Source organism: Cnephaeus nilssonii (genome assembly GCF_951640355.1).
Source record: "Cnephaeus nilssonii genome assembly, chromosome: 2".
NCBI lineage: Eukaryota > Metazoa > Chordata > Mammalia > Chiroptera > Vespertilionidae > Cnephaeus > Cnephaeus nilssonii.
The window spans coordinates 4,265,461-4,289,159 of record NC_137073.1 but is presented as its reverse complement, the minus strand read 5'-3'; the positions used below and the strand labels follow the sequence as shown (position 1 = coordinate 4,289,159).

The 23,699-nt window shown below is 51.5% G+C and overlaps 1 protein-coding gene across 1 annotated transcript; it reads left to right on the top strand.

Annotated features, from left to right (window-relative positions):
• Nucleotides 1–3,775: 3,775 nt before the first annotated feature.
• Nucleotides 3,776–14,285, top strand: ZP2 (zona pellucida glycoprotein 2; the record flags this gene model as incomplete). The annotated part of the gene is made up of 15 exons (XM_079789063.1): nucleotides 3,776–3,833; nucleotides 4,200–4,294; nucleotides 5,849–6,004; nucleotides 6,969–7,133; nucleotides 7,861–7,957; nucleotides 8,051–8,232; nucleotides 9,002–9,128; nucleotides 10,455–10,633; nucleotides 10,708–10,799; nucleotides 10,885–11,009; nucleotides 11,132–11,321; nucleotides 12,589–12,724; nucleotides 12,792–12,894; nucleotides 13,294–13,377; nucleotides 14,140–14,285. The coding sequence occupies 15 exons, from the start codon at nucleotides 3,776–3,778 to the stop codon at nucleotides 14,283–14,285; spliced, it is 1,935 nt and encodes a 644-aa protein (XP_079645189.1).
• Nucleotides 14,286–23,699: the final 9,414 nt, after the last annotated feature.

Genomic DNA, 23,699 nt, shown 5'->3' with positions numbered 1-23,699 from the left:
AGTGGGTGACAGTGGCCTCCTGGGGCCTGGGCGAGGCCAGGGCAGCCCCAGGGAGGAGAGGGGGCACTTTTAGTCATAAATTAGCAAACTTCAAACGGCTCTTTGAAAATATGTGAAGAGCACACATTTGAAAGAGACCCCACTGTCTACCTAGTAGAGCAGTGAGGATATAATCATTTCTGTAAGAATTTCAGTTTCCCAGCTAGTGATCTGAGACCAGTGATGGGCAACCTTTTGAGCTTGGTGTGTCAAACTTCGCCAAAAAACTGAGCATAACTCGGGTAGTGTGTCACTTTGAGGAAAAAACTAACTCCAAGACTCTAGTCGCAAATGTTTCATCCTCGGCATGCGGCCGCGTGTCATCTGAAATGGCTATGCATGTCAGTGCTGACATGCATGTCATAGGTTTGCCATCACTGTCTGAGACAGTGACTCATCATGGAACAGCTGCATCTTCCTCATCGCCAAAGCTAGCTGCCTGTGGTCTGGGCACTTCCACGGGACTGCTTCTTACAGGTCAGGACTGTCCCAGTCACAGCCTGGGCTGGGCCAGGGCGAGGCAAAGGGAATTAACCTCACACACTCACCACCTTCAGCAGCTCCCCTGGTGGTCCTCTGCTCTCCACGCCTCCTGTCGGGGCCTTCGTGCTCCCCCTTTGCCTCCCAAGGCCCCTTTGCCCTTTCCAAGGCAAACCCCCACTCCCACAGAACACAGTCTTGCAGCGAGCCTGAGGGTGGGTCGGGAGGAAGAGCCAGCGTTGACCTGCTACCTCTCCAGCCACCTTCTTAACAGGCCTTGAACCTTGCTCCACTTTCCTACCTCTATGTTCTTATCAGAGCCTTAACTGTGGTGGTAACAAATTACCTTCACATTTGCAGAAAAGGTACCATCTTTGGGAAAATGTGCTTAGGAGGAGTGCCTATTAATACCGTGCCACTGCTGGAATCCATATCTGTTTATTATCTCTATCCCTAAACCTGCTTAGCCTGGATTTTCCTCCCTCTTCCCAATTCCACTGTGACATAACCAGTTAATTCCCATGAAGAGGTTAACCACTGGCAACCACTTATTTTCTTGCCTCCCCCTCTCCAGGGATCTCCCCCATCTTCCTGATCATAAGCCTCACCTGCGTATTTGCTGAGCATAGGTTACCCCAGCCCTGCCCCTGGAGAGCCTGCTCCAACAGCTTCTGAGTGGGACCCGGGTGGCTGTATGTCAATGGGAGCCCCATGGGATCTTTTAATCCAGGATGTTGGGAAACACTATCCAGCCTGCAATGTGCTTCAGACACCTGAGTAGAGATTACTCCTCAATTCATACCACAAAGATAACACATGAGCCAGTGATTGCAAACGCCACCCCCAACTCCCTCAGAACCTGTTACCGGGCCCAGGCTGCAGCATCGAGGTGTCTTCAACACAATGAGAGATGCTGAAAAGAGATGGTGATTCGTTCTCAGAAAATCTGAGTTCTCAACCTGGCCCTGACAGTCAATAGTCAAAACCTGGGCAAGCTGCTGTGCCTCAGTTTCCTCATCTGCACTCCCCCAATTGCTACTCATTATGACCTTCCTATTTAGACCACTATTCCCTTTGACCCAGGATTTCTACTTCTAGGGTTGCTTTTTCTGAGGAACCAGGGGGAGGTACAAGAATGTCTATCATACAATCCTATATAATAAAAGGCTAACATGCAAATTGTCCCCTCTACTGGGAGTACAACCGGGAGTTCGACCATGGGATGGGGGCAGCTGGCCAACCGTCCATGGCCCCACTCCCCAGCCAGCCCAGCCCAATTGGCCTGATTGGGGTGGGCTGGCCAGAACCAACCTGTGCACAAATTCATGCACTGGGTGTCTAGTTATTTATAATGATGAACAATTGGGAGCCATCTAAATGTCCATCATTAGGGGACAGTTAAACACTGATGTATCTAGACATGGAATATGATGCAGCCTTAAAGTGGTAGTGGAGATCATGTTTAGTATGGAAATGCCCATGATATGTAAGGTGGTAAAAGCAGGTTACCACACAAAGTTTAAACTTTGATCGCAGGTTGTGGTTGTTTTTTAAGTGTGTATGGTGTTTGTAGAGAAAATCCATAAAGTTACATACCTAAATATTAGCAGTGGTGGGATTATGAGTAACTTTTTCTTTTTCTCTATATCTACCTGTAATTGCCAGCGTGTTTTTGCAGTAAGTTTAAAATTATAGACAGGGGAACAATGCTCCATCCACTTGTAGAGCTAGTTCATGCAGGGGCCAGGGGCCCCCACACAGCCAGGAGGCGGGGTGTGACGGAAAGGACTCTGCTTAAAGGCAATGTGAACACGAGATGTTCTTTCCTCAATAAAGCCCATCTCCCTCTTTCACTCAATGTTGCAGTTGTAAATATTTTGTCTAAAACATGTTAATTTTCCCGTGTTATGGAGAAAAACACCAATTCACCCACCTGGAGCCCATTCCAGGGAACTCTGGCTTCCTGGCTGGCCCGTGAGCAGCTGGTGGCCGGGCCTAAGGCCGCGGCAGGGCAGGGCTGGCCTCTGCTCCCAGGCCTTTCGGAAAGCCTCTCCCTCCAGCCCTCTCAGGTGGGGGCTGGAGAAGACCAGGTGTTTGCAATGGGGAGTAGGCAGGGTCCCAGCCAGCTTCCTGCTCTAAAAGCACAAGCACCGCCCCTGCCTGGCGGGTTTGGCGGAGCCTGGGCCATGGCGCACTGGCTGAGAGGAGGTGGTGGGAGTCCCTCAGGCTGGCTCAGGCCAGGCTGGAGGTGAGTAATTCCTGGGGCGGAGGGAGGGGACACCGTGGCCTTGTCTGGTTAAGTCCATTCCTTAACTCTCTCTCCCACCCCCTTCTGGCACCTTCAGGTCCCTTTCCCTGTTGTTAGCCCTTGTGACTCTGGTGCACTCAACAGAGGTTGCGCAGCTGGGGACTCGCGCCTTCTCAGGTACGCCGCCTGGGGGGCGACGCCTTCCCACCTCTGAGCAGGGTGCAGCCCGCGGGCCAAATGGCTGGGAAACGCAAACACAGGTGGGGCAGTCTCCATCACCCCTTTCTTCCCCTGAGCCAGTCACTAGAATGTTCCGAGGCCTCCCTATGGCTTCCTATAGAAATTGCTTGCAAAGACATCTGCACTGCACAGCTGCCCGCTGCCTCATGCTTACGGCATCCGAAGAACACAGACCGCAACCGGAGACCCTTTCTGAGGGAGCAGCGGTCCTCAAACTCCGACTCATGCTTAAGGAAAACAGCAACACAGCGGCCCAATCAGAGCTGTTCCACCTGAAACAGGTGTTTTTCGAAACTCTCACCTGAGCTAGAGGATGCAGAGTAGCAGATTAGAGGCAGAATTTAACCTTAGACAGTGACCTTGAGTTTACACAGGGCCTTTTTGAAAACTTCAAATTGAATCTTTTAGACAAAACTTTTGTTCCCCAGTTCCTCTCAGACGTGCAGTCCCTCCTCCCCACCTTGTCAGCGTCCTGTCAGGGCCCCAGCCTGGTTCCCGCACAGGCGTGCACCCCTAACCCCGGTGGGCCCCTGGGAGCTCGCAAGCCCTGGCACTTGCAGTGCTGGTACCGCACACTGCGGCGTGGCCTCCGCTGAGGGGTGCTCCCCGCGGGCGGCCGGACAAGCTCTGCCTCCCCCAGCGGGCACCTCCCTTGATGCTTGTGGGCGAGGGAGGCCTCCGCCTGCGTCTGTGGGAGTCACGTGCTTGTAGTTCAGAGGCCCCAACTCTCTTTGCTCTGCAGGCTCTGTCACTTGCCATGCAGACAGAATGACAGTGGAGTTTTCAAGCGATCTCGGCACCGAGAAGTGGCATGCGTCTGTGCTGGGTTGGTAACGTGTGTGTTCTTAGCTTAGTCTTCCTTAGCAGAACACCCTGGGCTCGAGGCCACCCATTTTCACAAACTCTGGAGCAACGCATCCAGTTCCCATGATGCCGTGGGGGCACTTGCTTTGCATGATGTTGCCAAGCGTGGGAGACTTCTTTCTCTTACCTCAGAACCTCCGGGGAAACTCTAGCTGTGGATCACAGCATCTCTCAAAGCTTAGGCCACATCACTCAGTGGGGACAATGAACAGTGAAGTAACTGAAGTGCCTTAGCAATGGATCGGCAGTCTTGGCTCTGGCTTTGGTTGCTTCTGTCACTGAATGTACTTCTTGGCCAGCTCTCTCTAAATGTCTCCGGCTTCTGTAGATCCCTTTGGTCTTGAAATGCTGAATTGCACTTATGTCCTCAACCCGGAAAAGCGCACCCTACGGGCCCCCTATGAGACTTGTACCAGCAGAGTGGTAAGTAATTGCTTTGAGGAGTGGTTTGGGAAGTGGTAGCCTAGTAGTTACTAATACTCACCTACTCGCTAAGGGTATAGGCTGTGGACTAGCACAGTGTTTCTCAACCAGGGGTGACTTTGTTTTTCTTTATAATTTGTTTGTTTTTTGCTTTTGTCTATATGTAGGACATTTGACAATGTTCAGAGACATTCTTGGTGATTAAAACTGGAGAGGAGGAAGCTGGTACTGGCATCTAGTAGATACAAGCCAAGGTGCTGCTAAACAGCCTCTATTGAATAGGATGACCTCACCCCATAACACAGAATTCTCAGGCCTGGAATGCCAATAACGCTGAGGCTGAGAAACCCCGGAGTTGAGGTCTTGGGCTTGAGTCCTGACTCTGCCACTGCCTGGCTGTGACCTTGGGCAAGTTAGCTAACCTTTCTAAGCCTCTGCTTGCCCATTGGGAAATGGGGGTATGGTACTCTCTCCACACAGTATCTAAAAGGCAATGATCTAAAGCAGATTAGGAGTTGGAGCAGTGCCTGGCTACAGCAAATACTCAAACATGAGCTATTTTGATCAGTTACCTCATGGGAAATGGGAGGCCATTGTGGTGCTGGCAAAGAGACCCTCTATGCTATCAAAACAAGTGTTGGAAAGCAAGCGGCAGCTGAGCAATAGGGTTTCCTGTGTTGTCAGGCACCAGTGCTGCCCAGTGAAGGTTACGGGGGGCAGTAAAAGCAACCTCTCTAAGCAGCTCTCAGTTTGAGTGTGAAGAGAATCACGCGGGGAATGGAAAGCACAGGCTTCCCTCCTTTAGTTGATGTAGACCTAGGGTGCATCCTGGAAACCTGCATGTCTAACAGGCCACTTGATCTGACCCTACAGTGAAGAGCCAGCAATTAAAATGGTCACTTCCCCACCTTAGAAAGCTTACAGCTGCATTCCTGTAGACCAGGGGTCTGCAAACCACACCTGTGGGTGCCATGTCCAGCCCATGGCATGTGTGTGTGTGTGGTGTGTGTGTGTGTGTGTGTGTGTGTGTGTGATGGTCCTCAAGAATGGATTCTATGTTTTTAAAGAGTTTTTAAAAAGACATAATTAGAAGTTATATATGGCCTACAAAGTATAAAATATATACTAACATTTAACAGAAAAAGGTTGTCTTTCTCCTACTTTCAACCGAGTTCCTTAAGGCAGGGGAAATACTCAAAGATGGCTCTCCCAGCACCATGGCTGCTACATTGATGCTCAGTAAGTATTTGAATGACTTAGTAGAGGCCCCAAACCAGCCAGGACTATGACTTACGGTAGACTGACATAGGATAAGTATAAGCAGAAAATGAAAACTGAACTCCAATCCCTGAAGTCCCAGGAACTATTCTCTGCCAATGTATGCATTCTCCTGGGCTTTCCCACGGGCTGGCTGTAGTCTCCTGGTATAGGGACGAGGGGCCTTCCAGAACCAGCATTCCTGGTGACCACTCCGCGGGTCAGACGGCATTATGGAATCTCCTTTCCCACGGAGGTCCCAGCACTTCCTGTTCTTACGAGACCATTTGCACACAGCTTGGTCAGCACCAGATGACCATCAGGTTCATGGACAACAGTGCTGCTGCTGGAAGACGCGAGGCTTTCATGTATCAGGTCAGCTGTCCAGCTGTGCGGGCAGGAGCAGCCCAGGAGCACCCAGGATCCACCCTGTGCACGAAGGATCTCATGTCTGTGAGTAGAGAGGCTGAGGGCTTCTCCCACCGCCCATGTAGGGGAGTGTGGTGTCTAGACAGAGTCGGGCTGAGGAACAAGGTCAGAATTGCGATCCTGTCTTCACTACTTATTGGCTCTGTGGCTTTGAGTTGATATTTTAAACAAACCACCTCTTTGTTTCCAAGCCCCGAAGTGGGAGAAAATAACACTTCCCCTATAGGATGTCTCTAAAAATGCGCTGAGAGGGTACACACAGGCTTGGCACGCCACGCCTGGCAATAGGAAGCTACAGTCACATTTATACTTTCTTGACAAGCTGCATACCTATCATGTGCCAGGCGCTGTGCCAGATGATAGGATCCAGTAAATGAGCAAAACAGCCCAATCACACACTCATGGATTTCATAGTCTAACATAGCTAATTTTGACAACAGAAAGATAAAAGAAATACCAGTACTTTATTATAACAATAATGGAACTGCATGGCTGGACATAACACTGGATCCCTACAGGCTTAGTACAGCGGTGCACTGGAGAACTTAGTGTCTGAACTTACAGCTGGAAGGGAGCTTAGATCTTCCGATTGCCGTCGGTACCAGGAGCTCTAGAGGCGAGATGATGTCTAAGGCACAGCGGGGTTTATGTCCTGTCCTGCGCTTGTCCTCCACACCCCACACCCAGGCCGTGGTGTGGGGACCACCCAGAGCTGGTCGGGGCCTTCTGCCTACTGTCGGCAGCATGATTCAGGAACTCTCCTCCGAGTCACAGCCTCACATCACGCGTTTTTCCTTCTAGTTCACCTTTCATGGTGTTCCTGGCCTGGCTGATGAAAATACGGTATGAAAATAATTTTAATATACAGACCTAAGTAGCCTTTTTTTCCATATTAAAGGTAACATAACTTCAATCCTGATTAAAATGTTAGACAATAACCTTGGAGGTAAGGGGAGTACAGCCCTCTAAGTGAAACTGTTGACTTTAGGATCTCCAGCAGCAGATGGGATGGAGCATTGAGGTTGGTCACGGTGCAGAAGCCCAAACTCTGACCCTTCTGGAGGCCATAGCGCAAGGATATAACATCCTGATTGACGACTACAAGATGACCATGCAAGTGCCATTCAATGCCACTGGAGTGACTCACTACGCGGTGGGTGTGAGTCTTTTTGTGCCCCACCCAGGCACAGACCACTATTTTCAAATCCAAGCATGACCTCAACCACATCTTCAAAGTAATTGAGAACATAACTCACCCAACAGGCATCGCAGAGCTTACTGTGGGCCACGCACTGTGAAAGACACGGTGGTGAACAGAGCTGGCCTCACTTCCACCAGCTCTCCCTCTCCCCCACAGATCTAAGCCTGCTCTGTGATACGGAGTGAGAGGCCACTGAGGTCTCCCACGAGTTAGGTTCTGTTAGTGTCATCGTTCTATCCTGTGTCTTGTAGTAGGGTCCGGTGCTCTTCGAGCCGACAGAAAAGTCTCAGTGTTAAATGAGCTAATGTGTCCAAGTGCTCAAACACCAGCATTTTAGCAGGAACAGTCCTGTACTATCACATTGCTCAGTCTTGCAAGCATTCTCTCTGGATGATGATAGCATAAAAGAGTCATAAAATAAGAGCAGATTTTGCTCATACCCAGAAATGATCAGCTACAGGGCACCTCAGCAGACAACCCTAGCTTGCCAGATATGAAAAGCACGAAATTTTAAAACTAGAGTCCCTGGCAGAACTATCATTGGACAAAATGCCTGAATTCTACTTAGGCCAAAATAGTGCCCAGTGCTTGAGTATATGCTTGCCTTCACTACTCTTCTACCATTGTTTAGAAATTGAATTGAAGCAAGGTCTCTGATAATGTTGTCCCCTCCCCCCAGCAAGGTAACAGTCATCTCTACATGGTGCCTCTGAAGCTCATCCATAGAATTCTTGGACAAAAGACCATTTTAGAAGCACAAGTGACTTGCTTATCAGGTAAGGTCCAGGCCCGGCCAACTCCAGGCTGGAAGACATTGTTCTGGGGCTTCCTCAAAGCTGACATAGACACCTGCCGGTCACGCCCTCCAGGTCCTGCAACCTGCAATGCCACGCACATGACTCTCGCCATCCCAGAGTTTCCCGGGAAGTTAAAAGCCGTGAGCGTTGGGAACAGAGACATTGCCGTGAGCCGGCTGCATCGGCACGGCATCGGGACAGAGGCAGCAGGTGGCCTGAGACTGCACCTCAGCAAAGCGCTTCTCCAAATGAAAGTACGTTGCCTTGTCAACCACTGAGTGTGGGAACCTGGCCTGAAACATGGTCTCACAGGTAACCCTGACATGGCTGATGACTTGCCCGTGCGTTACAACGGCCAGTGTGGCAGTCCAAAGTCTGGGAGGCCTCATTTGATTACTTGTCATAAGTGAATTCCCCAGTAACTGAAGTTCACTTGCAAACATCAAGGCTTTTGAACCTCCACAATGGAAGCTTTCCTCAGTGTTTCTCAGCACATTGAATAGTACAAACTGCTGCCCAGTTTCTAATGACGAGTGTCTTAGGCCCTCTTAAACCCAGGACAGCTTGAGCCAAACAGAGGGTCCCCCACGGCCACACTGAGGCCAGTCCCCACGATCCACAGCCAGGGACACAGGTGCGCGGGCGGGCTCTGTGCTCCGCAGAGCCCTCTCCTCGGGCTGCGGGCAGGGCACTGGGTTCTCCTGTGGCATTTGACCTGTTAACTCGTCATTAGTGTCTAGAACAAAGAGCATGCAGTGCTGGGCACTTGGGGGCATGAGTTTAAAGCAATAAACGCCCTGTGAAGGGAAGCATCCTGACACAGAAGTGACAGGGTCTCTCCTTCTGGTTTAAAGGGAAACCAAATTAAGTCTGGGATTCCTGCCCTCCCCGCCCCCCGCCCCCCCCCCCCCCCAAAACACACACTGCTCCGGGCCCACGGGGTGGTCTCGGTCTCCGGGCCCACGGGGTGGTCTCCGGGCCCACGGGGTGGTCTCTGATGCTGACACTCTTCTTGCGTTTCAGTTCTCAGAACAGTGCCTGCCCTATCAGTTCTACTTACCTTCACTCAAGCTGACGTTTTCCTTCCGCCGGGAGATAGTATCCATGGTGGTTTACCCTGAGTGTCTCTGTGAGTCACCAGTTCTTACAGGTAAAGACCTCTGAGCAATGGTCTCCGCATTCTCTGTTCTCCCTCAGCCCTTCCTGTGCCTGCGGAAGAACGGGCATGGTTTACACTCTGTACTGCTCACTCGCCCAGGAAAGGAAAGGCTGTCAGACCAGAGGCGCCAGACCAGCTGCTAGGGTGGGGCTGCAAGAGGGAGCATTTCCGAGGTGCACAAGGGTGGCCCAGGACGGTGCTTCTCCTCAGGAGCCTGAGCCTGTGGCCCAGCCTGTAACTAAAGAGATTAGAAAAGTTGAAAAGACTTTCCCTGAACTCCTGCCAATTCCTCAGAGTCCGGGCTGGCTTTCCTCCCTGCAGCATCGCCTGGGCCCTGGGGTGCTGTGACTCCCCCCCCCCCCCCCGCACCCCCCCCCCTCGCACCCCGACCTTGTCAGGCCAAGCCAGAGAGGGCCGATGTGCGCTTCCCCAGCCATCCTGGGTGTGTGTCTGACAGAAGGGACATAGGACACCAGGCACTGCACTTTAAGTCACAATTTGACTCTGAAGTCACGTCAGCCCCTCCTCGGGGTTTTCTGTAGATGTCTCGCCCCACATGGCGCTTCCTTCCATGTCTCCTGCTCCCTCTTCCTTTGGATAAACTCTCTGTTCAGACAAAGCAGCTCCACCGTGGCCCTGGGCCTTAGGGTCTCCCCTTGTAACTCAAGCCACTTAGCAAGGTGTTTTTATTTTGAACCTTAGAGGACGTTTACTAAAGCTGGGGCCAGTACAGCAAGAGAGGGCCTAGGGTAGCAGGAGAGGCACTCGGCGGGGACAGGAGCCTGGGCTGGGCTGCTCTGGCTCACTGAGAGTCAGAGCAAAGGGGGCCTTGGGGAAGGAAGGGGCGGGGGGGCGGGGGGGGGTTGCCCAGATGAAGTGCAGTTGCCCTGGTTGCAAGTCTCCTGGGATCCTAGAGTTTAGGAGATGGTGCCTGTGCGGGAAGAAGAGGGAGAGGGGAGGAGGAGGGGGAAGGCGTGGGCCCTGTGTTCCTGGGAGGGAGAGGTAGGCCCTGGTCCTCCCTTCTGAGGGGGTTTAAGGAGGGGCATTTAGAGGAGGCTCTCAATAGCATAGTCATGTACCAAAATGAGATTTTTTTCTCTTAACTTCATCTGTCCTTGGGTGTGATTGGCGAATGGCACTAATTGGATTTCTGCCGTCTGTCTCCTTACGTATTTTCCCCGAAGACTTAAGACACGTGGGGTGCCGCCTGGTGAAACCCGGGGGAGTCCTCCCTCACAGTCCAGGCGGGGGAGGACGGCATTGCCGCACACGGGCCGCTCCCACTCCCCCAGCATCTCATGGCCACTCTGATGGCAGGTGAGCTGTGTACCCAGGACGGGTTCATGGATGTCCAAGTCCACAGCCACCAGATGAGCCCCGCAATCAACCTGGCCACCCTCAGAGTGGGGGACTCCTGCCGGCCCCGCCCCACCGCCGCGCCCCGGGGGCTGGCGCGGTTTCACATCCCCCTGAACGGATGTGGGACCACACATCGGGTCAGTGAGCGGACGGCCGCGGGCTGAGGCTGGCCTGGGGGCACGGGGAGCACCCCCTGACCTCTCCCTTTCAGTTCCAGGACGGCAAGGTCATCTACGAGAACGAGATCCGCGCTCTCCCGGCCGGGCTTCCTCCGCGCGCCGTTTCCAGAGCCGGGGAGTTCAGGTGGGCCAGCTGCCCCTGTGCTCGGGCTCCAGCTGAACTCCAAGCAGCCCTGGTGACCCACTCTCCGCCCCCACCGCACCCTCAGGGTGACCGTGAGGTGCCACTACCGCGCGGGAGCCGCGCTCACCAACACCAGCGTCCAGGGCCCGCCCGCTGCGGGGCGCTTGGCGCGGCCGGGCCCGCTGGCCTTCCTCCTGCAGGCCTACCCGGGTGAGCCTGCCCAGCACCTGCCGCCTCCGGGCTCCCCGGACACACACCCCCCGCCTCCCCTACCTCCCCTACCCCCCCACCCCCCAGCCCGCCCCGGGCCTGAGAGGCTGCTCCGCTTCCAGACCCGTCCTACCTGCGCCCGTTCGAGGACAGGGACTACCCGGTGCCGCGACACCTCCGCCAGCCCATCTACCTGGAAGTGAGCGTCGTCAACAGGACCGACCCCAACATCAAGCTGGTCCTGGGCGACTGCTGGGCCACGCCCGCCGCCGACCCGGCCGCTCTGCCCCGCTGGACGGTGGTCAAGGACGGGTAGGTCCCTCCCCACGAGCCGCCCAGCGAGCCATCCAGTGCGCGAGGAGGGACCCAGCTTCTCGCCCGGGGACCCAGGTCGCCAAGCCCTGACCTTGGTCCTGGCTTCGGCGTTCAGTCCCTGGGCTCAGTGACCACACTCCCGCCCCCCTGAGTCTAGAAGAAGGGGGCTTCGCAGAGGCTGGCCCTGGGCCCTCGCTCACCTGGGAGAAGGCCGCCCTCCGGTTCCTGCCGCTGAGCGCCCAGTGCCGGCGCGTCCTGCGCACACTGTCGCCTTCCTCACTCCGCGAGGCAGGTCACTAGGCAGCGGCTCTGCTCACCCACGAGCCCCAAGTACTGCTGAGCGCAGGGTGCGGCCGGATGCCCATCTGCCTCTGGACCTCACACCGGCGCTCTGCGCGGGCTCTGCCTGTGGGTCTCCCCTCGCAGGACGGCACCTCCTTTTTCTCGAAGCTGTTGCCCTCTGTGGGTAAGCTCCTCGCCTCTAGGTACCGCCCTGCTGGCCGCGTGGAGCCGAGCCGCGCACAGCGCTCCCCCACCCAGAAGCCTGTCCAATGTCCCTTCTCCAGGAAGTCAGATGACCCCGGCTTCCTGACCTTCGGACTCTTCTTTCCTTAGCACTAACCACCTAACACTACGTGTTGTTGTTTTCAAACTTCACTGAGAATATGTTTTTATTGATTTTTAGAGAGAGGAAGGGGGACAGAGAGAAACATTGATGTGAGAGAGAAACATCAATAGGTTGCCTCTGGTACACAATCCGACTGGGGATTGAACCCACAACCCGGGTATGTGCCCTGACTGGGAATCCAGCCCGCAGCCTTTTGGTGTAGGGGACAATGTTCCCACAAACTCAACCTCCCGCCAGCACACACACTACTTTTCTTTATAGCTTTCACTCTGCTAGCATCTAAGGACTTCTCTAACTTTTTGTGTCACTGACAAATACTAACTGCCTGGGACATACTCACAACAGTCAGACGAATCCAGCTAGTGTCATCTGAAGACACACATATAAATCTTGTAGCTCTTGTTGCGTTTAGCTGGCAAACATATAGGTATTTAAATTGTATTAATACAATTGTAATAGGAAAAAACCAGCACATGCTGCTTATGATTGCATGGGTATTGTTGGAGAGGCCAAATCAGAACGAGGTGCAGTAAAACGTATAGCAATGATCCTGACGGTGCCACGTGTGACGAAATCTGGGCAAAATTGAGTTGCCCGGGTGAATGGCTGACGTCCTCCCGGGCACATGCCTCCTAGCTGTGAATACAACCTGGACAAGCACAGAACCACCTTCCATCCCGTTGGCTCCTCTGTGACCTACCCTGCCCACTACCGGAGGTTCGAGGTGAAGACCTTTGCCTTCGTGTCAGCTGCCGGAGTGCTGGCCAGCCTGGTGAGTCATTAACAGCCGTGGGCGGGGCTGTGGGCGCCCGGGCTCACCTCGCCCTCCTGCCTCCCAGGTCCACTTCCACTGCAGCGCCTCCCTCTGCGACCAGCGCTCTCCCCACCCCGCTCTGTGTCCTGGGGCTTGCCCTGCGTCACCGTCACCGAGAAGCAGGCGAGGTAAAATGTCAATCCTCATTACTGTGAATTTACTCAGAACAAGCCTTATTTCAAAATGTAAGGATGAGGCCTCATTCTTTACCTACTCAGAGTCCAGGCAACTTGGCCCAGTCGGCCTTTCTGTTGGAGTCTGACATGGGCAGGCTCTTGAGCAGCCCTGTGGACAAGTCTGATCTTTTACAGACGTGACTCCAAAGGTTATTCTTCTCGAGTCGCACTAGATTCAGACGCAAAATTCTTGAGGGGCCCACCCTGTCCTTAAGGAAGGGGCATGCCCTGTCCTGCCGAGGCCGGCACACTGCCCAGCAGAGCAGGGCGCCACGGAGGTCCGCTCTGGGAGGTCCATGGACACCACTCGGCACTCGTGCGCCGAGCTCGAACTCTATTACCCGTCTGCAGCCTCGGGGGCCACTGAAGAGGAGGAAACAACAATAAGTCTGCCGGGACCCATCCTCCTGTTGTCAGACGGCTCCTCGGGCAGAGGTATGGACCTGGAGCCTAGGGCCCTTCCTGGCTGCAAGTGTGAGGCTGTACGTGACACTTCATTAAGCAAACATAACGCATGCTCACCTCTGAACAAGAGGAGAGAAGACAGTCTCTTCCCAGGGATGGCTTCTGCTCCCCCAAATCCCCTTGAACACAGTGGGGTCATATAGTCTCCCTACAGCTCTGAACTGCTTTGTAAACTGTATCTTATCTGTGCAGAGACCTACCTCACTGTTAATAGCTAAGTGGATTTCCATCGAGGTTACCTCCAGCTTTGTCACCTGTGCCACATCAGAAGTCTCTTAATTCTTTGCCTGCTATACAAGAACTCCAGGATGTTTCTAGAAATAGGACTAATGGGTCAGAAGGCATGTGCCTTGATACTGCCAAACCCAACTTATTAATATCTTATATCCTCACCCCAGATGTCTTAATTTGAGGCCTAGACGTTGAAATTAAGCTGTCTTCAATCCCTAACCAATACTCTGGGAGAGCTGTGGGTCCAGGATGCTGTGTTAGACAACAGGCTGGGGCTGTAGGTCCTTTTCAGCCATCTGACCTTAGGGAACAACACTGAGTGTGGAAAGGAGGCGTTGGCTCAGGGGTGAAAGCTGTGCCCTGTTGCAAGCTTCCCAGAGGAATCCTTTGAGGGTTAATTTCACTCCCTCTCTGGGGAGCCCTCATATGTAAAGCTTCAGCTTCAACTTACACTTATGATTTAAACATGAGCTTAAGACTCCACGTCTGCTTCTCTTCCAGACTCAGTAGACACTGAAGGGCACGGAACTGCTCGATATGTTGCTTTCAAAACCATGGCCGTTGCAGTTGTCTCCGCAGGTGTGCTAGCAGCCCCAGGCCTCGTCTTTTACCTGCGCAAGAAAAGAACCAGGATGTTAAATCGGTGATTGGATTTTTAATAAAGTGGTGGCAGTGAGCCTCTTGCTTCTGTCTTCTCGTTATATTAGACTAGAGGCCCGATGCACGAAATTCGTGCGAGAGTAGGTTTTCCTTCCCCCGGCTGCCGGCACCAGCTTCTCTTTGGCACCCAGGACCCCGGCTTTCCTTGCAGCCCCGGCTTCATCTGGAAGGTTGTCCAGAAGGACATCCAGTCTAATTAGCATATTAGACTTTTATTATTATAGATGAAGCCCAAGGACTGTTCTTCTTTAGAGTGGGTGCTGTACCTTCCCATAATCCTCGGAGCAGTTTTGGTCTGTGTGGACGTGAATAAGGAAATTGATGACCTCATTGCTTCTGTCACTTAGTTTTTTCTGACTCCCATCCCCACCACTGGCAGTGCCAGAGAATTCAATCAACAGTGGGGCTAGGAACAGTCCCTCTGTGGGTGCATTTAGGTGACTCCAATGCCTTCTACTCCTTTAATATACAAGATGGGGTGGGGGCAAAGGAAGCCACCCCCAACCCTTGGCATAATTTCCCTTCTCTGTAAGGGAAGGAAACCAGGTGTTCTACTTAGGAAATATTTTCTAACTCAGATTACTCTTTCAAATAAGTAGACAGACAACTTTCTCCAAGAACTTAGAGATTTAATAGCTAAATAGATTTCCATCTAGATTTCCATCTCCCCTGTACTCCACATCCAATTAAAGAGCAGAAGTGCCCTTTGGAGGAGGGTAAGGAATACTATAAGGTTCCAACTTCCTGAGGTGCGATTAACAGTCCTAGTCTCTTTAAGACTCTCCAGCTGAACACCAGCCACTTTGCTGAGCCAGGACAGCTACTTTTCCACTCTGACGCCAGGTCATCACCACTCTGACACGGGGTCATTACCACTCGTGTGGCTGTTTCCTGAGGCTTCAGCTGTGTATCACCCATGACCCCTGGATGGTGGTCTTCTTCACACCATACATAGCTCTAACAGACCACATTCCAGATCTCAAACATAGAAATACATTCGCTTGTATCCTTCAACCAGAAACACTGGATCTAAATCAGAACTTGTGCTTAAAAAGTTTTAAAGCCTTTAAATCTCTGTACATAGGGGGTTGGTGTTGGACTAGAAATATGGAAGTGTTTTGTAAACTCTTTTCAACTCTGAGTTGTCCTATTCTTGGGTTTTTCAAAACCTAATCCTCCTTGAGGAAGAATATTGTATATCTTGTACTTGGTCATCATGTGACACTCTAAGTCTTTACACTGAGCCTTCAGCCTCATCTCCCAGCACACTCTCATTCTAAGTCCTTGGTTAGATTTATGTGGTAAAACTCAACCAAATAAGTGGGGGAAGAAAACTGCTGTGCTTATCCCGTGTGAGAAGTCTGGTCTTTCCAGAGTAGGGTTCAGGTTATCGCAAGGTCATTCTTTGGGCATTGCTTCATAAGGCAGTAAGTCATTCTGCTAATGATATAGTAAGAAGAGGCCTTGGAGTCAAACTTTTCTGGGTGACCACATCATGCTAGTGACATACATGGGAACCAGAAACACTACATGTGTTTTACTTTTTAAAGTGGAATTTAAAAAATGTTGGTTCTTAAATGGCTGGCTGAATAATGACCACCCCAACATACACACATCTTAATTCCCATAAACAGAATATTCTTCCCTTTACATCACCCCAAATGGACTTTGCAGATGTGGCTTGAGATCTTGACATGGGGAGATTACCCAAGGGGGCCCAGCCACAGGCAGCAGGTCGGAATCAGAGATGTCCCAATGGAGGCGTCTCAGCCATATGGTCCACAAGTCGAGAAATATGGGCAGCATCTAGCCTCTAACAGCTGGGAAGGCAAGGAAGTGGATTCTCCGCCAGAGCCTCCAAAAGGGATTCTGACTTCCAGAATTGTAAAATAATCTGTTTTAAGCCTCTGACTGTGATATTTGTTATGGCAGAAATAGAAAACTAATATACCCTCTAATGGGTTGCTACCCACAACCTGAAATACACTTGCTAGAAATGCTCATTTTACAAGTGAGCACCTTGCCCTGGGCGTCACCCACAAGGTGGTCTGTTTGTGTGGAGTCACAGGATCAAGGTGACATGGACCTCGAGGCTGCCCCACAGCGGGACTCAGTTCTGCTGTTTGCCACAAATGCTGAGGCAGAACTGTAAGAGGAAAGCCAAGCTGGCTGGGAGCAGCAGTGGGTGGACTCTTGTTGCCGTGGTTTCCTGGAACAAGTAATGAGCAGTCGATTCAAATACTGTTCTCAATTTCTGAAGGTACATGGGGGAGGCAGTCTAATCAGCAGAGATGATTAGTGAAGCTCAAACCCTAAAAGGCTGCTCCCTCAGTCAAGCTATCTCCCTTATCAGTAGCAATGGGCTGCAATTGTCATCCAGGTGCCAGGATGTAGATGAAGGGCATTTGGGATCGATCCTCTACTGGGCAGTGCCATGGCAGTTGCAGAGGTGGGAATGAACTTGTGTGCCTTGGGAAGCCCCTCAAATGCACCTTTCCCCCTGCCCATTCTGTTGCTTCAGGAAGTTTTATGGGATGCAGAGGGAGGACTCTAGAACAAAAGCTGAGTTGGGGTTCTGGACCTATGTCTTTCTCATTGCGTGGTCTTGGGCAGATGGAGCATCCTGTAAATCGGATAAGACCTCCTTTGAAAACATGTGAGTGTTCAATGAGGGTCAGGGTGTGTAAGAGCTTCCCAGTCAGCAGTGGAGCCATATAAATACCACCATAGCAATGTGGACAGAACAGGGCCACACACTGAACCTGACACACTCAGGGAGGCCTGCGTGGCAGCCGTACAAACTCAGAGACCTAAAGTAACCACATAGGATGTTCTGAAATGAAAACATCTTAACTGAACATGGCGGTAGTCATGTCCTACACTGGTATCTTCCCTGACAAAGGTCAATTTTTATCTTAACTGAACCTATCTATTATCTTGTTGCATCTACAATAACATACCTTTGGAATGTCAGGATGACCCTGACAGAGCAGAGAGGCAGACAGACGTGAGCACAGCAGGAATGAGAGGCCAGCTACGGAATGTCCCCAGGGTGCTTAGCAATGGGCAAAACTAGAGAAACCACTATCATAGGCCAAGACATTATCCCAGGGTGACCTTTGCACCCCTAGGAGGAGCAGGGGCAGGAAAACAGCCTCACAGACTCCCCATGAGCCCGTACATAACCCTTCCCTGAAGCACGAAGCCCTCAGGAGACTAAGGGTCTGACCCGAATCATAATCTCAGGAACAAAGCCTAGGGCTGCTGACCACAGGGGCAGCTGTGGTCAACCTAGAGATGACGTTGAGGCCTCAGCTGTGTCTCAGCTCCCGGCCCAGAAAAGGAGCAAAACCAGAGGGAGCGGAGCCATGGTGACCACAGGACCAGCGGCAATGATTATCGACCCCCTGTCCTGGTGTGGACCAGGACCTGAAAGGGCACCTGGAAGGCTGATGATTATCCTATTAGACCTCCCCTGAGACATCCCTAAACGCATGCCTCTGGAAAAGAGGTAAAAACCCTTCAAATGAAGGACCTAGTGAGCTCTCGCTCTCTCTCTCTCTCTCTCTCTCTCTCTCTCTCTCTCATGCCTGGCCTTTCTCTCTCAGGCACTTACCTTTACCTTCTTTCTTCTAAGCTCCAAGGACCCTTCTTTTGCCTCTGTACCTTGTTTCCTGAGCCCATGCAGCCCAACTGGCTCACTTCTTCTGCTTCTGTGACTTTCTTTCTCTAACTATACTTTCTCGTGCATTGGAGTTCTTGACTCTGAGTTCGTTCTTAGCTGTGAACTCAAGAAAAAAGGTCTAACATCCTATACAATAAAAGCCCAGCGACCGAAACAGCGGAACGACCAGGATAACCAGAGACCAGAATGACCACAGCCCCACACCCCGGCCAGCAGTGCCCCAGTGAGTGGTTAGGGGCAATCAGGCAGGCAGGCAGATGGGTTAGAGGTGATCAGGCAGGCAGGTGAATGGTTAGGGGCCAGCGGTCCTGGATTGCGAGAGGGATGTCCAACTGCCGGTTTAGGCCCTATCTGCAGGGATCCGCAGGGATTGGGCTTAAACTGGCAGTCGGATATCCCCCAAGGGGTCTTGGATTTTGAGAGGGTGCAGGCTGGACTGAGGGACCTCCCCCTATGCACCGGGCCTCTAGTTTGTGTTAATAATCCCCTTTGCCAGACCCCTCAGGATATAATCTGCCACGAGAACATGAGACCACAGAACCTCTCATTGTTTTCTTGTTTCCTGCATACCATCTCTATGTTCTGTAAATGTTAATTATTAACTATCCTCTACCCACCAATGTAAAAGTATGTGTCTATTCATTTTACTTTTTATCCAATCTCCCTTCCTTACTTTCTCCCACCTCCCTAATCTATCACCCATGAATTTCATCAACACCCTTGTAAGGACAGAAAACAAGCCTTTCCTCTTCTTTGCTGTGGCCTTTCCACAATTTATGAGAGGCACCTGATAATTAAACCCCAAGATTGTTGGCTCCCCTGATTCAAACAGCTCCTCTATTCAAACTGCAAGACAAAAAAGCTACTCTCAAAGCACACTCTCTCCCACCTCTACCTCCCTGCTGTTTTAACAGCTCCCCCACCTCCTCCTCATCTCCTTCCTTCCCCTCCCCTTCAGGCAAGCCTCTTATGGACTCTTCATAACTTTCGTTCTAAGCTTGCTTTACAGGCTTGGGAAAAATACTGATAAGACACCTCCTTAGGACATCTGCTGGGACCATCTCCTAAAAAGCAAACAAACAAAGTTTTCAAGACAACCCTCACCCCCATATCTGCTAGACTTCAACACAGTCCCCCTCCCTTCCTCGTTTCCTTGTTACCTAGCAACACCACCTGCTTGCTCTTTAAAAGTGAAAGCCACCCTTTCTTCCCCGCCCTGTATTGACTAGCAATACCCCAACCCTTTCCTCCCTTGGAAAGTAAAATAGATTTCCTCTTCTCTTAGTTGTGAATTCTTTCACATCCCACATCACCAGCCAAACCCTAACACCCCTTATTGAAATGTTAATGTGGTATTACTTGGGTAGGCTAAGTACCCATCTCAGACTGTGGGTGAAGGAAAATGGAATTTATTTAAGGAAAGGGGCTGGGGGATGGGATACCCAAAGGGAAGGGCTGCACAGCCAAGGGCACGTCGGGCTGATGCTGGCAGCCCCTAGGAGCTGGAGTTCCATCTTTACATGAAGTCACTGGCGGGAAGCTCTTGTCCTCAGTGGGTCTGGGGGTGGAGCTGGTGGGCTTGGAATGCAGATGGACTGCAGGTGTGCAGTCTGGTGTCTTTAGGACAGTTTCCATTCCTTATATGGTCTGACTCCTGGTGTCCAGAAAGTTTTTCCTGGTCTTTGTTCTCCTGTGGCAGGAAGCTTACAAATGGCCATTAAGGATCTTATTGCCCTATAGTCCTAACATTTATATCTTCCCCTTTAATTATAAAATAAATGGTAAAACTGCCATTTTCCCAATCTGTTGAGATTTTGCTTCCCTACAATTGTCGTAAGTTTGACCCCAACCCTATATAATGAAAGGGTAATATGCAAATTAACCATCACTCAAACACACAAGATGGCTGCCCCCATGTGGTCAAAGATGGCCACCCCAATGTGGACACAAGATGGCCGCCACAAGGTGGCCAGCAGGGGAGGGCAGTTGTGGGAGATCAGGCCAGCAGGGGAGGGCAGTTGGGAGGGACCAGGACCAGGCCTGCAGGGGAGGGCAGTTAGGGTTGACCAGGCTGGCAGAGGAGGGCAGTTGAGGGGGGACCAGGCCTGTAGGGGAGGGCAGTTGAGGGGACCAGGCCTGCAGGGGAGGGCAGTTGGGGGCGACCAGACCTGCAGGGGAGGGCAGTTAGGGGCAACCAGGCCAGCAGAGGAGAGCAGTTAGGGGTGACTAGGCTGGCAGGGGAGGTCAGTTAGGGGCAATCGGGCCAGCAGGAGAGGGCAGTTAGGGGTGACCAGGCTGGCAAGGGAGGGAAGTTAGGGGTTACTGGGCCAGCAGGGGAGGGCAGTTGGGGGTGACCAGGCCGGTAGGGGAGGGCAGTTGGGGGTGACCGGGCCAGCAGAGGAGGGCAGTTGGGGTGGACCAGGCCTGCAGGGGAGAGCAGTTGGGAGCAACCAGGCCTGCAGGGGAGGGCAGTTAGGGGTGACCAGGCCAGCAGGGGAGGGCAGTTAGGGACAATCGGGCCAGCAGGGGAGCAGTTAGGCGTTGATTAGGCTGGCAGGGGTGTGGTTAGGGGGTGATCAGGCTGGCAGGCAGGCGAGTGGTTGGAAGCCAGCAGTCCTGGATTATGAGAGGGATGTACAACTGCCCGTTTAGGCTCAATCCCATTGGTAGTCGGACATCCCTTGAGGGGTCCCAGATTGGAGAGGGTGCAGGCTGGACTGAGGTACACACACCCCCATCCTTGTGCATGAATTTTGTGCACTAGGCCTCTAGTAAGTTCATAAAAATTCTCTACAGGTTTTGTTAGGGACAGAAATAGAATATTGGAAACTAATTATAAGAAATATCAGTCCTGCTCTGTTCACCATGATGGTTCTGTTCTGATTAGAGAAAGCACACTCTCACCTCACTGGGAGTTGTACGCCCTGGGACATGGGGGCTCACACTGGAATGCAGTACATACTCCTTCCCAGAACTGCCTGTCATTGTGGAAAGATTTACCACCTCGTGACTGAAACAATCTAGTCCAGGAGGCACCTGTTCTTTACAACCCCCAGTCCCTCATACCTGTAATTTGGTCCTGGGGCGCCTAAAGGCACCCACCCTCCTGTGACACCACCCTCCAGCCTGCATGACTTGTAACCTATAGTAATTATCCAGTGCCTACTTTCCCATACTTGTAATTCCTACATCCACACGTCATCTTTGTCCTTCTACCCATATAAGCAGCCGGCTTCTGGTGGGGGCAGGGCAAATTTTTGTGGATGACCTGCTGCTCTCCCGTACTACTGGCAGGATTGGAATAAATGCTCATATGATTCAACCCTGTCTCTGCTTAATTGGATCAAGTAATGACAGGCAGCACGGACCCCTTGGTTGTCTGGTTACAGTTTGGACATTTCTTACATCCACATAATAACACTGTTTTAGGCACATGAAATAACAACTTTGAGATATTATAAACAAGGGTAGGTTGGATAAAGCTGTGGACTAGATAAGAGGTTCTTAATCAGATACATATTTGGCAAAATATACATGTCTGGATCCTGTCTACTAAATTAGAATCTTTAAGGAGTGGGGTCTAAGCATGTTAGACTCTGTAGAAGGCTCATTAATGACCTCCAACATGTCCATATCCTAATCCCTGGAACCTGTGAATGTTACTGTCTATGTCAAAGGCACTTGCAGACATGGTTAAGTTAAGGCTCTTGGATAGGGAAATTATCCAGGTTATCCAGGTGGGCCTTAAATGTAATCACAGGTATCCCTATAAGAAGGAGACAGAGCCCTGGCAAATGTGTCCCAGCTGGTTGAGCATTGTCCCATGCACCAAAGGTCATCCAGTTTGATTTCCAAGCAGGGCACATACTCAGGTTGCAAGTTCCATCACCAGTCAGGGTGTGTATGGGAGATAACTGATGGATGTTTCTCTCTCTTCCTCTCTCTCTAAAACAAATTTTTAAAAAGGGAGACAGAGGAAGGGTTTCCCCCCCCTTTTTTTCCAGTGATAATGTGATTTATAATAAGACTAGAGGCCTGGTGCATGAAATTCTTGCATGGGGCATGGGGGAGGGTCCCTCAGCCCGGCATGTACCCTCTTGCAGTTCAGGACCCTGGTCTGGCTTCACTCTGGCCACCTGCAGGCACCTGGGACCTGGGCTTCCCTCCAGCCCTGGCTTCATCCAGAAGGACGTTTGGAATGACTTCCGGAAGGACATCCAATCTAATTAGCATATTACCCTTTTATTATTATAGATTTTCCTTTGGTCTTAGTCCTAGTTTCCAGCACAGCTCCTAAACACTTACAATTTCCTAAGAGTTGAGAGCAATCAAATCTTTTGTTATGTTAATGTATTTTGAAAAGCCCTAGGTAAATTAAGGATGAGGGCTGGTTGCCAGGGGAACCAACCCTAAATAGAGGATTGGAACTTCTGGTCCCATCCCACTGAGAGGAAAGGAACTTGAGGTTGAATCAATTGCCAATGGCCAATGATTTTGATCAATCATGCCTATGTAATGAAGATTCCATAAAAATTCAAAAGGAGCCCTGGTCAGTGTGGCTCAGATGGCTGGAGTATCGTCCCTGTGAATGAAAAGGGGCCACATGCTAACCTGACAAGCTCAGGGAAGGCCTGCATGGCAGCCTTACAAACTCAGAAAGGTCAGGGGCCTCTAGGGGACCTTGCTGAAGGCGGCAGACCCTGCCTTGACTTTTCCAAACAAGTCTGAGCCCCTGGGTGTTTACTGGAATCTTTATGTTTAGTCTTTAGACGTCCTTGCTTAAAGGACACTGCAGATACATGTGCCTTCTCAAGCATGCTTACCCTGCTGATAGTATCTAGAGGTTAATTTTAGTTCAAGCTGTTGCTACAATAAAAGCCCAAGGAGGCAGGCGAATGGGGCTGTTTGGATTCTCAAGTCAGGCAGTCCCTTAGCCCTCTCTTTCACAGAAATGTGTGTCCGAGCAATCATTCATCCATCACTCAGGTTCTGCTGGTCAGCCCCGGCAGGTAGTGCCCTGTGTGAGGACTGAGGAACGCAACAAGATGCAACAGAAACCTCAAAAACGAAGAGGAAGAAAATGAAAGTAACTGTGCAGTAAGTCATTGGAGCTCACTGGGGATTTCCAAGTTCAAGGGGATTGTTTCTCAGCTAGGGTTTCATAATGGGACAACAGTTGTCCTCAGAACAGCAGCAATATATCACAGTGCTGAAACAGTTATTAAAGGCAGGTGGTGCCTCTGTTACAGAAGAACAATTAAAAAGCCTGTTACAGACTGTTATAATTTACTCTAGTCCTATCTAATAAAGCAGTAATATGCAAATTAACCATCACTCTGCTACACCCACCAGCCACACCCACCAGCCACGCCCACCAGCCAATCAAGAGTGATATGCAAATTAACCCAGCCAAGATGGCAGTTAACTTGCATATCCAGGCGCAGAGCGAAGACTGAAGACAGTGGAGAAGGAAGCCAAGCACTGAAGAAGGGAGCAAAGCTGCAGAGAAGTAAGCAGGCGGGGCAGTGGAGAAAAGAGGGAAGCAGGCAGGGCAGGGGAGAAGGGAGTGAGTGAGGCAGCAGAGAAGGGAGGGAGCGAGGCAGCGGAGACGGGAGGGAGCGAGGCAGAGTAGATGGGAGGGAGCGAGGCAGCAGAGATGGGTGGGAGCGAGGCAGTGGAGACGGGTGGGAGGGAGCGAGGCAGAGTAGACGGGAGG